The sequence below is a fragment of the Athene cunicularia genome (assembly GCF_003259725.1).
Source record: "Athene cunicularia isolate RWA chromosome 14 unlocalized genomic scaffold, athCun1 chr14_part1, whole genome shotgun sequence".
Lineage (NCBI taxonomy): Eukaryota > Metazoa > Chordata > Aves > Strigiformes > Strigidae > Athene > Athene cunicularia.
The window spans coordinates 10,800,845-10,818,333 of NW_020799118.1; the positions used below are offsets into that span (position 1 = coordinate 10,800,845).

At 38.9% G+C, this 17,489-nt stretch overlaps 1 protein-coding gene across 1 annotated transcript in view; it reads right to left on the minus strand.

The window, feature by feature from the left end:
* Window positions 1-4,976, minus strand: part of GNA12 (G protein subunit alpha 12) — a 31,167-nt gene extending 26,191 nt beyond the window's left edge. The window contains exon 1 of the mRNA XM_026858971.1: window positions 4,757-4,976. Within this exon, the coding sequence (XP_026714772.1) occupies window positions 4,757-4,897 (141 nt within the window). The 5' untranslated portion in view covers window positions 4,898-4,976. The remainder of the gene's footprint in view (window positions 1-4,756) is intronic.
* Window positions 4,977-17,489: the final 12,513 nt, after the last annotated feature.

Sequence of the window (17,489 nt, forward strand, 5' to 3'; positions counted from 1 at the left end):
GAAGTATTACTGGAAGTGTTCCATACAATTCCCTGTGCACAGATCTAAAAATAGCCATGGACATAGTAGTAAGTTTTTGTCTGTATTTGCAAGTCCCATACTTCCCTCTCAGGAACCCATTAATGCTGACATTTTTTTTTAAAAAGGAGTATTAAAACATTAGAAATTCTTTCAACAGTGCTGTGAATATCAATAATAATACTTCAATAACAACAGTTAAATTTAAATTGATATTCTAGTGTTGGATTGTGAACAGTCTGTCTATTAAGAATAACTGCATTAAAACAGATGCCTTTTGCAGCCTCCTTGGATGGCCAAGCTCTTTTCTCTAACAAGAAAGTCAGGTATCTGTAAGTGCAAGCCAGAAGCTAGTCTGGCTGCATGTGAGTAACTCCGCACAGTTGCCTTAACTTCAAATAGTCTTTAGGGTTCAGAGTAAACAGCCCCATCAATCCTAAAGAAATGAGAATATTACTTCTACCACATGAGAAGTTCAGGAGCTCTTGAAATACATAGTTACAGGTTAGAAAAACTTACTATTGAGAAGGGAAGCAGTAAGAGTCATTCAAATAAAGACACTGCTCTAAGAGTAGTTAAGATGGATATTTAAAAACAAAACCAAAAAAACATTGTGCATGTTTAACAAACGTGATAAAAAAATGTCAATTTTGCTTTAAGAATTGATGAAACAAGATGACGGCCTTTGCAGATCTGCTCATTGTCAGTTTAAGCTCTATAACAGCACTAGCGCACAATATCTATCTGTTCTGACCACGACAGAAGTATCATTTTCTTGCCTGACAAGCCCTATTTATCCCATCTTTACCCACAATGACATGAAGCATGTTAAGTTGCAAGAAGACAAACAAGTACTTAACCCTGCTTCAGATTTTATTTGTTCTGGACACATTAAAACAGAAGTGAAAAGCTTCTCATGTTCTCCCACTAGAGACCAGGGAGGAAGAAAAAAAACCCCAAACCCACAACAAAAAGACACCACCAAACCAGAAGCCACCTGACCAAAGCAATTCCTACCTTGGCCACAGTCTCATGTTTATGACATGAAAGGAAACATCATTTATGGGTGCAAAAAAGCTTGCAAATACATTCACTTGAACGACCAAACATTTGTTATTATATAAACTGAAGAAGCCTCTACCTTTACAGCTAAATCATAACTGAAATCCCAAGGTCCTTTCTCCAAGCCGCCATTCAAAATAGAATTTGTCTCCACCTGCTGGCAATGAAGAATTAACACCCAGTTGCCCAAACTATCAGGTCAACCTCAAAAGAAAAAATGTTACAAGACATAAGAGACACATGATAAATGTATTCCTTTCTAACATACAGACAGAAACTGGGGTAGGATAATGAGGGCAGGGAGAAGAGAGAAGAATCACATACTGATTACAAAGGAATTCCTATTCTAGTAGTTAAAAAACGAGGACAGACGTGACAATGTAACCAAACATACAATGAAGCTTTTGTCCCCAAACTACTTGGCTTGCATACAAGGAACAGAGGAACTTTGGTCAGTGGGGACAGGCTGAGGCGGAGGAAGAACGAGAGGCTGATGTTTGTGAGAAGAAAGTGTAATTGGGCAGTCTGCTTTAAGAAAGACGGTGAAGAAAAAAAAGCAAAAAAGCACCCTGCTATTGTAGAATCCACCCACTCACTTCTGAAATGCTCAAAGACCCAGACAGGGATTTACAGCCAGCACTTCTAGGCACTGAATATGAAGCAGAAAACACTGAAATGCCCAGAGGCAGCTTCTGTGGTCCCAGGGAAGAAGCCTTCAGATTGTGTGAGGTTATGGTCAGAGCCATTTTCTTTCAACAAGCCTGCTACTGCTGAGTCGGTCATTAAGCTGAGCCTTACAGACCATAGGAAGACACCTGTACATTGCAATATTCAGCTCTAGTTAACCACGTTTAACTCTTTGTTTTTAAACAGACACACAACTTACTGAAGAAATACAGGCAGTTCAAAAGCAGATCAATATAATCCTACAGTTTAGAAGCCAAAATAACAACAATCATAAGAGCTCAGTTGACTGTAAGACCAGGGTGAAGAAAATGCTAGTGCCGAGAAAGGTCATTATTTCAAACATTGTCCAGAAACATTCAGAAATATTATTATAATGTAAAGATTCAAATTCTGGTGATGATTTTAAAACTATTAAAGATAATAAATTCAGTTCAAACCAAGCATATTCCATTTAATAGCTCATTTATACTAAATAAGAAAGGGAGTGCTGATGCAGAGGTTTTCTTTAGTCTTAGTTAAAATCAGTTCAGAAAAGATTTATTTTCTCAGAGTCCACTATATCTGGCTTATTTATTTACATAAGGCTATATCCAGCAAGGGTTTAAACCAAATGAAGGTATGGCTTTACACACATCATATGCAAGTATAAATAAAGGCATCTCCTTAAACCACCTGCTTCCTTTAAAAAGTTCTGCAGTTTAAAAAAAAATTTTTAACAGAAATTGTACTGCTACTAATCCCCATGTACTCAGAGGATCAGACTTCCTTCAAACCCAGAAGCGAGGAATGGAAACTTGTTCAAGTTATTAAGGTCTTAATCTGTTTAGTGATCAATCCAGAAGCACCATTTGTATCCTCAAGAACAATCTACTACGTTTTAAAACTTTTGTGCAGTAAGGGCTTTTTACTACAATTAAAGTACTTTAGAATCTCCTGGTGATGCAGCCCGCACAGCAAAATAATAGCACCCAGTATTTTCAAGGTGTTCAGCATCCAGTGGGACCGAGTTACACAGTATTTCTGTGACACACTGTATTGTTGCACTACCGACAAGTTCACAGCTCTGGTGCCTGCAGCAGTTCCAGTTGCCCCAGTAACATTTGACAGGTTATATGAATGCCATCCAAAAAGATGCATGACAGAGCTATACCATGATGTCAAAAATGACAGCATATTAAATGATCACTTGCCTGTCTGTATGCTTGGTTTTTGTGGGGCTTTTTTATTTTTTGGTATTTCCTGTTTAATCCTCAAAGCCAGAGAATGCAGAGGTAGGCCTACTAGTCTTGGAATGCTATTTATTCAACAAGCTACATTTCTTTTTTCCAGTTTGATGCAATTTTATTGCTAACCAGTACAGGAACAAACCTCCCACATGAATCCAGTCTGAATCTCTCCCTAAAAACAAAACCCATGCTTGATCATACTGTTTCCCAGAAAAAAAAAAAAAAAAATCTTAACAGGCTGCTGATGCAATTATTGCTTACCATACAGGATTCTCTTAGTAGTTGTCTCATGTTAAATTCAAGTTCCCTGTGGCATGAAGTATCTTTTTATTCCACATCTGAACAGTGATTAAAACAGTAAAGTCTTAATCTGTGTTTATAGATGCTAGGAATTATGGAACAATTTATCTATGTTCTCTCCCCACTGTACCTCCTCCTCCCCACCCCCAGTGCTTTAACATGGAAACTGGTACATTTTTAGCCTAAGGAAGTGAGGTTTATACAATCATCCCGTGACAGTTTAACCTAGCCATTTTATTTATTCTTTAGCCATTCATTTAGCAGTCTCAGGATACTTCAGAGACAGATTTCAAAAAGATATGCAACAAGACTCAAATAGGCATCTTATTAGTGGAGACAGATGAGTACCCAAGGGCTGTAACATGAGTTTAACTACAGTATTAGACACTAGAGAATCACAGTATTAGACACTAGAGAAGCAGTGTGAGGAAACAACCAAGAATTTCACTATTGAATTTCTCTAGTTTTCCTTTAGTTATACAGAGTTCCTTTGTTTCTATCTTCTGCCTAACTCCTCTAATTAAACATTGATAACATATCCAGGTATGAAGAACTTCATCTTTATCTGTCTCTTTTCCTTTTTTTTTTTCCCCCACCCCTTAAAAAGCTGAATGCAGTTTGGGGACAGAACACCCAAAACAAAGAATTCTACCTGCAGATTGAAGCATAATTAATATGCTAAAATAATAAAGATACATTTATTGGAACAATTAGGCAACCATCCCATATAATTTTCCAAAAACTAGTAACCATGGTACTAGGTGCATGGATCAGTACAGGGACGAAAAAGGGAGGAAAAAAAAAAGCATCTCCATCTCGTACACAGGAAGAGTAAGGAGTGGATTATGAACAGCTGTCAGAAACATATTCCACACCAGAAGTGCATCTATTTTGGCACAAGAGCATGAAGACCTAATAACAAGAAAGCAAGGAAGATAGCACATTTTTAAGTTCGCTGTCATCTTTCAGTTGCTTATCCAAGTTTCACTTGCAGACGTCAGGATGAAAAGAAACAGTCAAATAGCAGCAGCCAGAATGGGTGTTGCATTCACTTCAAAAGATGTGCATGCAGGAATAGTTTGCCAGTTTCAATACAGTGCAAGCTGGCAGGACTGGAAAGCTACAAATTAAGTGTGCCTTCATCAGTGACCTACTATGAACAGACCTACTGAGCTGCTAAAATATTTTTAGTTCAACCAATTCCTGCCTTTTTTGGTTCCTCTTGATCTTCCAGTTTATCCAGTCATGTGCACTTTTCCACTCCCTCTTATTGCCATGTAGTTTTTCAAGTTTGTCTCCTATTACCGCTTGTTTCTGCTGCTGAAGTGCTCAGATTTACAGCATTATACAAACGGCTCATATAATAGCTAAGTCTTGCATGTAAGCAAGCAATCTTTCAACTAAAGAGACATTTATACCACAGGGAACTTTTTTCCTCCCACTGGGAAGATGGACGTACTCACCAGCTGATACTCGCTCCGACGGCTGAAGGCTTCCTTGATTCCCGAATCCCTCCAGAGCGCGCCCAGTGCGGGTACATACAGCTGGAAGGTGGCAGGCTCTATGGGCATTCCAGCTTTGTTTTCAAAAGCCATCAAAAACATTCCATGCTTCTCATTCTCGGTGTACTGCCAAGGGATCCCCAGTTTGTCCCGTGCATCAACCAGAACCCTGCAACCCTAAAGAATGATTCAGATAAGAAAGTCAGTGATAAAAAGACTGAAGTGTAAAAGAACAAGGACTCAAGAGTTACTTGAAGCTTTTTTTTTTTTTTTTTTTTTTTTTTTTTAACATTATTCTGGTGAGACTGAAACTCAGGAGAGACTCATAAATATTGTTCATTGCAGCTTCTTAGCCAAAATGTATTTTTCTAGGTGGAAAAAAAAAATATATAAATAGCAGCAACAGCTAGTTGCAACAAGCAATACTACCAACAGATAATAGAAGTAAACATCAAGTGCTTAAGAAAAGTATCTGGGAACTAAGGTATGAGTCTCATAGCTGTAGTTTTGAAAGCAATATCATGCCTAAAACCATATTCTTCCATCTTTCTCTTTGCATTTGGGTTTTACAGACCAAAAAGGATACTAGTTTTCTCAACCATCAGGAGATCCAAAAAGCATTAAAAAAATATTGTTGAAAGAACATACTCTATATGCTGGTAAAGTATATTAAACATCAAAAATTGAGGATACTTAGTAACTTCTAGTGCTGTATGCATCCACCAACTAGTTAAACATTTAGGTAAGAAAGACAGCAATACCAAACCAGCAATATCAAAAAACATGTTGCTGTAAAGCACAATTTTGACACAATCTGCTTGGATGCTATGCCACACAGCTACCCAACTTTACAGATTTTTTGAAAGTTTGATGTAAATGAGCATCTTCCACTGAGACACTTCCATCCACATGGTTCCAGTAGGAAAGCCCAGCAGCAAAAAGACAGAAGACTCTGCTGATATTTCAAGCAGGTGCAGTTTTCCATCAGCATCAGCTTACTTTTTGAACTCACCACACGTCTGGTAAGACATCATGAGAGGTAGGTTTTGGTACTATAATTCTGGAAAAAAAATCTGGAAGGAAAGTGATCTAGTTCTCAAATTTAACTCAGGACTACTGAGACTGCTTAATTTCACATTTTGCAGTTTTTATGGAAACTTAGTTTCATATACATGGCAACAAGCCAAACACATGAAACTTTAAAACTTCAGTCTTGAATCTAACTACACCTATACTAAATAGCTTCAGATGGCCAAGAGTCATTTCTCAACAGTAAGCACCATTTTAATAATGGATACATCTGTTAATGGTGCTTAGCATTTCAAGCACCCTCTAATTCACAAGTAAAATCTGTGTGTGTAATGTTAAACTACTTTTCTGTGTTCTCTGGTTTTACAGTTTATGAAAATAAATAAAAAACAAAACTTGAGTTTTGTTTCCACATGAACCTCCACATTATTGAACTGATTTTTTTTTTTTAATACTTTAAGCTATTAAAAGTGTATGTATGTTTTCTTAACACTTGAACCTTTCACCTCTCCAGTCCTTTAACAGCACCATACAACAAGAACAGTTTCCCAATAGAAATTAAGATTGGAGAGGGAAGTGAGAAGCAACTTCGTGAGTGTCACAGAACTGGAACTCAAAGCAAAGCATCGTAATCATCACTGTGTAACAGTGTTCCTGAAGTGCTGTTTCCCAAAAATATAAATATTTATAATTCTCTAGTGATTATTACTTTCTTTTTATAAAGTAGAAAATATATCTCCACAATACCATGAAAAGATGAACATCGAATATTTACAAACTGCTGTTTTAAATTTTAGACATAACTATCTAGTAACCCTGTCATACAGACAAAAAGCCAACTTTCATTCCTAGTTAGAGAATTTATCCCTTTATTAATGGAAGTCTTTAGATCTGCATTATTTGAACAGTGTTACAAGTGTAAGCATGAAGGAAAAACACACTTATAAGGCTCTGTCTCTGAATAGCAGATGCCTGCATGACATCTCATGACCTTAGACACTTCTGCAAACCCATCACTTGCACAGAACAGTCTCCCGGCTGCAATTCAAAGTCAGTGTCAGCTCCCCCCTAACCCCAGTCGAGAACTTCAAGATTTTCCAAAGCACTGTGGTAACTGAGACTGGTGGGACACTGCTATTTCTAAGTATTTAATGCCAGGTTTGTTTCTGTTCAGCAAGAAGTGTTTATGAACAGAAATGGTTAATTGGCTGGCAATCCCCATCTCCCCACGCCTTGGGCCCTTCCAGAGCTCCCAGCCCACACAGGCCAGCTCTGACCTTTCACCTGCTTCGGCTCCAGCTCTCTGTAACCATCTCCCCCAGCCACTCAGCTCAGCTCCAGCTTTTCCATCTTACAGCTTTCAGACTGATTTAACCCTTCCCCATCTCACAGCTGCTACAGTCCCTTCAGAGGGTTCACAAGACTGCACAATTCCTGTTTGGACAAAGCGGCACCAGGACCTCAGGCTCGGTGCGTTTCCCCACACTACTGCTTTGCCTTCTTCTGCTCCCACTGGAAATACAGAGGATCTCAAGAGACTGTTGTTAAGGAAAGTTTCATTGTTTGTTTGGAGAGAACCATAGAAGAGAGTTTCAACCAAGGGCGTAGAGACTGCTCCTGTCCCAGAATAGTCACTTATCTGCTGGCTGCTGCTCCTTGGAAATGCAGGTTTGAATCTCCCTGGGGCAAGAGAGGGAACTAAACTTAGACCTCACAGACCCTATGCGAGTGCATAAACTACCATAAGGTCACCCACAGGGATCTTGTAGCGTCAGCACCTTCCTCTGACTGAGAAAGAAATGGTTGCCACCGAATCACATACAGAGCCCAATCTGGGACCAAGTGGCAGATTAAGATTTAAAGATGTCACCATTAGCACTGACAAAACAGACATATATAGACATGCATAGAATGTCAAGTTTAAACACTGAATGAAGAACATAAATCCAGGAAATAGCTTAGCAGGAATGCTATCCTATGCCTCCACACAGGAACAGCACTTCTCTAAAAAAACAAAATCATAAAAAAAAAAAATAAAAAAAAAAATCAGGATTTGTAGAACACACCAGCTTTGAGATATACACCTAAAATGCACCAGGAGTAAAAGCTTTACATAACAAGTAAAATAGCCAGTGTTTCTTACCCTCAGTTCTTAGCAGTTAAGAGTATTTGTGACTCAGCAAGATCCCCAGTAAAGTGAATCTAAACTTTTCTCCATCTCTCAGAACAGTTCCATAGATGTTACAAGCAGATGTCAGAAAGATGAGGAGAAACAGAGGAACCGCCAAATTTAGAGCCCATGAAATGTGAGAATAGCAATACAGAGTTACTGCTAACCCTATTTTTTGCAGCCACAATGAGCATTTGATAATCCTTGCCCCATTACCCTGCAGAACAAGTTACCATAGGAAGGGGTCCCTCCTTCCAGAAACAGATTTAAAACACTTTCTGTATCTTTTTTCTCCAAAGAGATAGCCAGACATCATGGGAGATAGCCAGACAGTCACTCCTATCTACAAGTAAAACTGCTTAAAACTTCATAGGTACTGTTGATGCCCAGAGGTAAAGATTTCACTTAGAAGATTAAATTTAATCAAACTTCCGAGAATTTCCATTTATTACTGAATAAGCAGAATAGTGTAATATATTTAATAATAAAGTATATTTATCAAAATGGAATTTGGACTAAGACGCCATTGGTACTAATAAGAAAAAAACCCCACCAAGTCTTATTAAATGTACAACACTCCCTTCCCAAGCTCTAGTAAGGAAGGTAACACCAGACTATTTCCACTGCAGTGCTCATTTCACAGTAAACCTTCCCAACACTGCTATGACAGTTTTTCTGTTTTTACTGCTATAGAAAATGTCAATTTTCTCTTTCATTCAGAAGATTGAATATGGTCAATTACCATGCTGTTTCAAATCTGGAATATGGAAAAAAAATATGGCAACAGCTTTTGATACGAAATAAACTTCTGAACAGTTCAAATGATTTAAAGCTTTTGTGCTGCAATCAAAGTAAGACCCAGAATAAGCACAGATGGAAAGAATTAAAATTCACAGATAAGGATAGTGTCGGGGATTAGAAAATGGCAAAACAGCAGCATACTGGAAGCATCAGTTAAGGAGGGGAAAATAGGAAATTCTTCGTTCCATTCCTAATAATTGGCATACACAAAACCTAAATAGAGATAGGGTAGAACAATAAAAGCTGTGAGAAGAGTGTGACATGCAATTTAACTCACAAAGTATTGTATCTTACACAGAAGAACGCACTAAGGATATCTTTGAAAAAAGATAACCAAGGCACGATATACCAGGAAACCACAGAAATTACAAACGAATTGGAGAAGGGGGGTAGAAAAAGACTCTTCTTTCCATGCCCCTTGCTACACAAGAATGAGTAGTACAGCAACACAGTTATCAAACAGAAGTTAAACTAAAAAAAGGTTTTTTCTATACAACCCCCCAGTGACAAACTCATTTACATAGGATGTCAGCCAAAAGTATAAATGGATTCAAAAAGCAATCAAGACAAACTGATGGAAGAAAGGTCCAAAGAGGACTATTCGATTACATTCCAGATGCAACTCCTGGCTCAAGAAGTTTCCAAAACCAAAGGCTGCCAATAACTGGAGGGGTATACCAAAGTATCACATTGCCTTGATCTTGTACCCGTTTTTGGTTGTGGTTTTTTTTCCATGTCAGAGACAAAGTGCTAGATCCTTGGCCTGACAGAGCACAGCTGTTCGGCACTAAGCAGAATGTTTGCTACTCACCAGCAGTACGAAGGTTTTATGAGCATTTGCGCAAATGCTCATTACTAGGACTGACTCAAATATATTTTTTGTCTCCTTTACTTTCGAAAACATTCTAGCTTTGAAAAAAAAAAAAGCAGGTCATCTTGCATTTTAAAATAATAAAGTGATTTTGCTGGAATTATTAGAAAGGTTATCACCAGCTCATGTCACCTGGAGCCAGTGATGCTTGCCAATACATGAAAAGAAATGTTGCAGAGCAGCTAGATTTAAGAATATCTTACATCAGTAGGTAGTTACACTACTACATAAAACACAACATTCACATTTTAAATTATTTACATATTCCAGTACTTGAAGGATTCATTATCCTTAAAATCTCACACCTTTCACCACATGGACCAACTCAGAGGCCAAGTGAACCCACCACATTTAAGCACCAAACACACAATGGAAACAATAGGTTTGGGGGGCACTCGCTCGTAAGCAAGGGCAGGTCCTTCCATGCACAGTCAAGGGATCAAAAGATTTTATTATTGTAGTCAAGTGTCTAGAGAGAACTTGCAAAACTACTTAGAGTTTGTATACAAATAGAAAAGTCTCCTACAGTGCATTTGCTCAAAATAATTTTAAGGAACTACTAGTGGGTACGAGATCACAGACAACAGAGTAACTGTTATTACATGTGAAATACTGCAGCAGCTACTCTTAAGTTTTTACAATTAATACACTGCTCTAGAGGAAAGCCCTCTATATCTCCAGCATCTGTATATTACTTATGAAAATTGCTGTTGTGAGAGAAGTGCTGATCACTGCTGAATACTTGATCAGGAGACTCCAAGTTACAGCAAACAGGCAATACTGTCTTCTGGGTATAAACCAACATGACCATTGCAGGCAACAGGGAGATTCAAACCTGTGTGCTTTTCTCATTGTTGTTGAGAAGGAACTGGCAGAGTCTGGGGATCACAATTCACAGAGACCAATATAAATCTGAGCTAATACCAGAGTGCTCCCACCTCAGCAAAATATTTCTAACAGCCCCTTTATGCCAGTGGAACAGTACGAAGTGATGCAGCAATATGAACACAAGTCCAGCTAGGCTGGCAAGTTTAACTGTACCAAAAAACTGCAACAGCTCTGTGATCACTGGTGCCAATACAAGACAGAGAAAGCTGAATCACACAGCCATAGATGGGACTGGACTCTTCAGCAGTCAAGCTTACTGGCAAGTAAAGAAAGATGATAAAATGTAACCTACTTGTATTTTTAGAAAACATCTCTTAACCTTCTAAAAAAGACATTTCAAATACGATTTTTAAAAATAAAGTTGTCAGTGTTTGCAAGTATAGCTGCATGCACTTTCTAAAATTGACATCTGGAACACAAGTAAGAAGGTGATCTAACAAAGTAATAGCAAGACAATCAGATTTTTACAACACGCTATCATAAAGGCATTAATGGTGTTTTTATTTGATCTATGTCCTTGGAATGTTATAGCCAAGCAGTGGCCAAGATCCCAGTATCATTTAGGATATGGTTGCACATGACAGAGCAGTCAGTCTAACAACTAGGTACCATCAAAGGAGCATCTTTCCTGGTAGTGCAGTTCCACCCTCTTCCATCTGATAGGTTTATCATTTGTCTGAGCCCACAAGCCAATCCAGATGTGAGCAGACATCACCAACAGCCTAGTCATTTATATAAAAAGTGATTTCTATTACCTATATTAGTTTGCTGTGAGACAGACAAAAGGGTAGGGGTCGGAGCAGCACCAGTTAGACAACAAAAAGGCTCACCAGTTATGCACGTATTTTCACTATTCACATTCTCCAGTGCCACCCAGGTAAGGGCAGGGTAAACAGTAAAGATGACCTACCTTACAGCCCAACACACAAATAAAAAATGGGAACAAAGAGGAAGTGTCATTTACTTGGTCCACAGGAATACAAACATTAAGAAATGTTTGGATTAGCCACTGAATCTCTGAACTGGGAGCAGCTGTGATGTCTGTTTGTCTGAAAAGTCTGAAAAAGAGTCCTTGTCTGACTGAATCCAGCAAAATAATGATAAATGCAGCAGAAGAAAAATACTCTTGCTACAAGCTTTATTTGCAGCAGAGAGATGATGACAGGTGCAGGACCTTAAAGTTCTGAGCTTTCAGAATTACATTACCAGGTTTCTCCTTTTCCCGAGACCATCATACTAATATCTAGTTCATGTTTTCAATGGAGTAGAAGCGGTATCTTCAGTTCCAAAAGTATCTCCATCAGGTTTGGCAAGATCCTGCCATGCTGCCCTCAAATATACTGCCACAGTATCCAGTAGATGTGCTTAGACAGAAGGGAAGGGTCGAGAGAGAGAGGGCCTTCAACATTAGGATAAGACCAGCTCCTCACTCCCACACGGATGAAAAACTCATACAAGTGAAGAAATTTCATTTGGAAACTCTACAGCCTCTGATTCCTTCTAGCTTGTTCTCCTATTGTAATTAGTGTTGAACTTACTTTTTCAAGCGATTTGTGCTAGTTTGCTCCAAAGCTTTCTTGTAAACATTATTAGTAGCACAATTTGCTGATTTCTTTGCCAATACTGTTTCCAATTAATCATAAAAATATATGTATACTCAACTGACCGAATATAATATAAGCTCTCAAATTTAGTCACTCGAGTGACTAAACTTCTGTCTGGAAAACATAAAAGTATGTGTCTACAGTCTCCAGGGACTAACTCATGTTCTGCAATACTAATGACTACATCACAAGAGCATTGTAAACTCTATTTTGGAACAACAATGAATATTTATCATTTACTATTGACCATTACTCCACTTCCACTATCCACCATGATGAAGGTAGACTGCTCTCTCCTAGCCCAGACAAGACACCCCAAATGCAAAAAGACCACCAGAGCTGACAGAACTTATAATTAAGACACAGAAAATACATCAACTGGAAGTTAGTAAGAGCTTAATTGATTAAACGAACCTAGAACAGTTAGACCAACAAGATTCATAAGGACTGTTTATTTTCTACATAATTTGGGGAATATTATTTTTTGTATTAAAATAACCACTACACAGTAAAAGCAAAAAGCAAAGATAACCAGATTTAAATACCAGTTCTATCACAGAAGTTTAGCACTTCTACATTAAAATTCAATGAGAAAGCTCCTAATTAGTTACAGTTCCTAGAGTATTCTCCTTGTCATTCCTTTTAAAAGAAACTGTCCCAGCAAAAATGAGATTGACACTGTCCTGCAACCAACTACAAGTATAGCTAGATTCCAACTCTGAAGGAACAGATTGACTGTCGCTATCGTCACCTCCTAACAGGTTACCAAATTTGTCTGCATGTAAACCCAAGGAGATGTATAGGCAAGCCCATTTAAAGAATAACAAGAGTTCACATAATGGAAAGATGTATTCCCTCTTCATTTGTAGGCTATTAGAAGAAATATGCTTGCACTACAAATGACTAGGCAATTTGAATACAAAGTGTAGTTCCAAACTAAGTTGAGGAATATTCTTTTCCCACTTCCCAGAGTTTGTATCTCTACCTGACTGAAACCTGCACGTTTCGACTTTTCTTGGTTTGTTTTTCAATGACAGCATCAGAGACCATAAACACAACATAACCTCAGATAGGGTACAGAAAATACCTGCAACAATGAAGCATCGGGAGTCCAGGTTTAGTACTGGTTGCAGAAGTCCAAACTTCCTAAAATGGACTTCAGCACAGGCTACTCATTTTGCCCGCTTTACTGCCACTCATATTCAAGCTGTTAAGAAGAAATGCTCTTGGGTATGCCACGTGTATTGCAACGGCACTCAAAAGTGCCAAAGATATATCCCCAGGGAGTCTTCATGTCCAAAATCTTTGGTTGTTTTTTCCCCACTCAGAGCCCACAAATGAAGTAACACACCATTTCCTGAGTACTCCTCTCCACCACAATTCCAGGCTTTTCAATTCCTTAGTCAATCACCACAATTCAGGCCACAGACAACACTCACACATGTATTGAAACCTTGAGCTGGCCTTCTCATTCTCAACACAGAAACTAACATTAGCAAAAAACTCAACAGATTATACTTCAGGCTTTTAAAAGCTGATTTTTTTTTCTCTTCAGATTGAAATCTCCCAAACAAGCTGGTGCAAGTACCACTCTGGAGCTTGTAGATTAATTATTTTCTTACGCAGCTAAACCGGGTTTTTTCAAGCAGCATGATATTCTCATACTTGAAACAAAAAAAAACATTTAGACAAGGAACATCAGAGCCATGATTCATCAAGTATCTAAGCTCTTTAACTATTATCAAAGGAAGCAACTCGAATAGCAAGGCCAACCCATCTGTTTTGGAAGTTATCAAAAGATCCCTTCAGATACAGTTGGAAGACATCAAAATGCTCATGTAACATCACCAGCCACTTCTTCGATTCGAAACTCAAGGTACACAAAAGTTTTCCAAGTTTCTCTGTATATCCAATAGTTGCCTTAAAATTCAGGCTGCAGCAGTGAGCCCTGTCCTATCCACTTTCCTTTTCCAGGTGGGTGTGCTAAAGTCATGAAGCCTGTGTACTCATACCAGAACATTAACACTACTGCTTTTCACTTCAATCATCAAAAAGTTCCAAAAAGTTACTTTGAAACTTAGCCTCGATTAACAAGCAAAACCCTAGTTAACCGATGACTATTTACCTTAAACCAAAGCAAAACTAATGTATTTGAAGACCATCCCACAAATGCCAGAAAAAGCTAGCAAGGCCCTGAACCATCACCTGTACTAAATGGAAAAGTAAATTCTGTATCATAGATTTATTTCATTTCAGCATTTTGTTTCTAACTAGGGTTTCCTGGAGTGGGGGATGAGAAACAGAGAACAGCATAAGGAAAGAACTCAGCATTAAGAAGATATCAGAAAAGTGAGAAGCTGAAAACTCAAAGTGGAAGCTGACAATGTCAGTTCATACATAGCACTTATTTCCAAAGAGGTTTCAGGCTCTGCTCTCTGAATCAGTTCCTTCATTCTCCATAAACTACACAGACTGCTTAAATACTACTGCAATAAGCACTTTAGAATTATCAAGCACTATTGAGAGAGTAGTAATCCTCCTCCTTCAGAGAGAAGTTTAGTCATGGTTGGAAAATGAAAATTGACCATTTAATCCCAGAGATTTACACTGCATTTCTAACTCAGATCTCAGTGTTGTAGAAGCTTAACAGAACCATTGTTTGACCATGCCGAGAACTGTGTGGAAAAAGGGGCTAAGGTTGCTGCAGCTGTACTTCACAATGTCAGATTTATACGCTATGCGATAGGATCATTTTCATTTAATGTTGTCCACATATCATATTATAAAAATTAATCTTATGTATTTTCTCATAAATTAGATATATTGTGATCTCCACTTCATCTAGTCTTAATGGATGATCATTATATGAACTTCCTGAAAAAGTTAAAAGAACCTGTAGTCTAAACACTTTATTATAGAAAGAATAGCAATCAGGTTCACTTGACAATTTGCATCGTTAAAGTAGTAAAATAAGTTTACTTGAAACATCTTATGGTTATCCACAGAAGTTTAATATAAGAAAGTATTACACAATTATCCTAAAATAAATGCACTGACAACATCACTCTGTTTTGAATGCCCTGTAATTCTGTCTTGGTATTTGATTCCTTCGTGATGATTATGGCAGAATATCAAGGTGTTATTAGGTTTCCTTCAGATGAGCAAAACACAAACAGAACATCTACTGCCTTCTCCCCACACTCCAGTCTCGGAACTCCTTCCCACCAGAAAACTCATTTAATTCCCTTTGTTTGCTCTCTCTCCTTCTGCAAACTCCTTCCACAGAGACCACTCCCAAGCCATTGCCCAAAACCTGTATGTGAAGAGTAAACACTATTCTTATATGCCAGAGCCATCTCTGTCATCTGTAGAAGAGAAGGAAGAGTCAGACAGATGCGGTCCATGTGCACAGAAGGGTAGCCTAACCTAAGACTCCCAAATCACGAACTGCAAAGCCAAAAAAGGTAATCTGCTGAACCATATTAACACACTTTAAAAACACTTCTAGATTTTAGTTTGATTATTAGGAGGCTTAAAAAGGTGTTCAGCTGACAACAATCCAAGAAGTGTTGTTAACTACCCATCTTGAATCGGAACACCTGACTGCTACCTTGAGGACCTGAACTCTACTCTTAAATTCTACAAATTTGCCCAAAGCCATCCAACAGGCAAGTGTTTCAAGTGCAAAACTCTGTCTCCCCTACCACAAGATGAAAATGCTTATTTTCCTTTCCAAAGCACACCAAGTTCTACTGCTGAAAGCTCTATACCTTCTGCATACATAAAATATTACATTTTTCCATAACTAGTATTGCTTAGATAACTTAAAGAGGAAGGAGTCTTAGATTTTTTCCATTTTCACAAACTGCTTCCTTAAAGCCTCTGCTACTACTTTAAATCAGTAGCAGTAACAAATAAATCACTGGCAGTACCAAAGTAAGCATTAAGACCTCTAAAATAATACTCCTTACTTCTAGGTGTATAAAAACCCGTAACACTCTTTGCTCGCATAGCTACAATGAAAGAGAAGCTTCCGAGCTTCGACTTTCTTGCAGTTAATGGGCTCCTGCAATTCTGAAAGTGGACAAAAAAAGGAAAAGAAAATTAGTCAACAATTTTCCTGTTCTGTAACAGAAGCAAAAGCCCTTCATGGAGTAGCAGCATTCTTAGAAACAAGGGCCATTGTATGCGTGCACCTACTAAGTGCATATAAAACTTCCATGTAAAAACAAATCTGAAAATTCAAAAGTAACTTGTTATCCTTAACTTGCACAGTTTCCTTTCTTTAATTTTCTATGAAATCTTAGAGCCTCACAAATCCATGCCCACCTAAGAATGGAGACTGTCCTACTGAAAAATACAGGCAAGAAAGTAGCAAATTTCTTAGAGGAAGATTATGAAGAGATAGAGCTATTCTTAAATGACTTTTTTATGCATCTTCAGGTATTTTCTGAAATATGATCACTTCTACCTGCACAGGGCATCAAAGCTTTTTTTCCCAGAAAGAAACAGTATTTGTCGAGGCTGATACTCCTTAAACGTCTGTAGACCAAAGGCTCTATCTGTAGGCTTTACCTTTATAATCTCAAGTCACTAGAGAAATACACTACCAGCACTATAAAGACTGCACACACACTGAACAAGAACTTTTTCGCAAAGGTACCAAAATAGTTATTTCCACTTCAGTGCTATGCTTGATAACATCCCACACTACCCAACTCTAAGGGCCTACGCTCCCCCATTTCTAAAGAGGTACCGAGTAATAACCACTCGCAGCCACATCTATACAAGCACCCATTTCTCATCCCATCTCGAGGTACACAGACTCAGGGCATGTGCTAGAGGCACGGAAACTCCTCCTCATTTCTTCAAATTTTGAAGTTTCTCCAATTCTGACTTCGAGGATGCCCTAGTAATGTTTTTTCCAGAACGCAGGCCACACCTATATCCTCTTTCCTCTGCGATCCCACAAAGCTTTTCTCAATCCCCTTTGCAGGGAAGTTTCCTCTGAGCCTTCTTCATCGAGGCCTTCTGATGGATAACGCCTGGAGCCCCACAGAGCCTCGCCTCCTGCCGCCCGCCGGGCAGCCGCACAAAAGGCACACGCCTTCCAAAACACCTGCACCACTGAAACCCCTGCCCCGGAGAGGTGGGGAGGGGCACCGGGGAGGTGCGGCGGAGCCCCGGCCGAGCTCATCATATCCTTTTCCGACGGCGATTCCGGGCTCGGCCCAAACTCCCCAAACTGCCGTGGATGCGTCGGCGCCGGCCTCCATCCCCGACGGCTCCGGGCGACGGCGACTGGAGCCGCCGCTCCCCACCCCCCCTCCC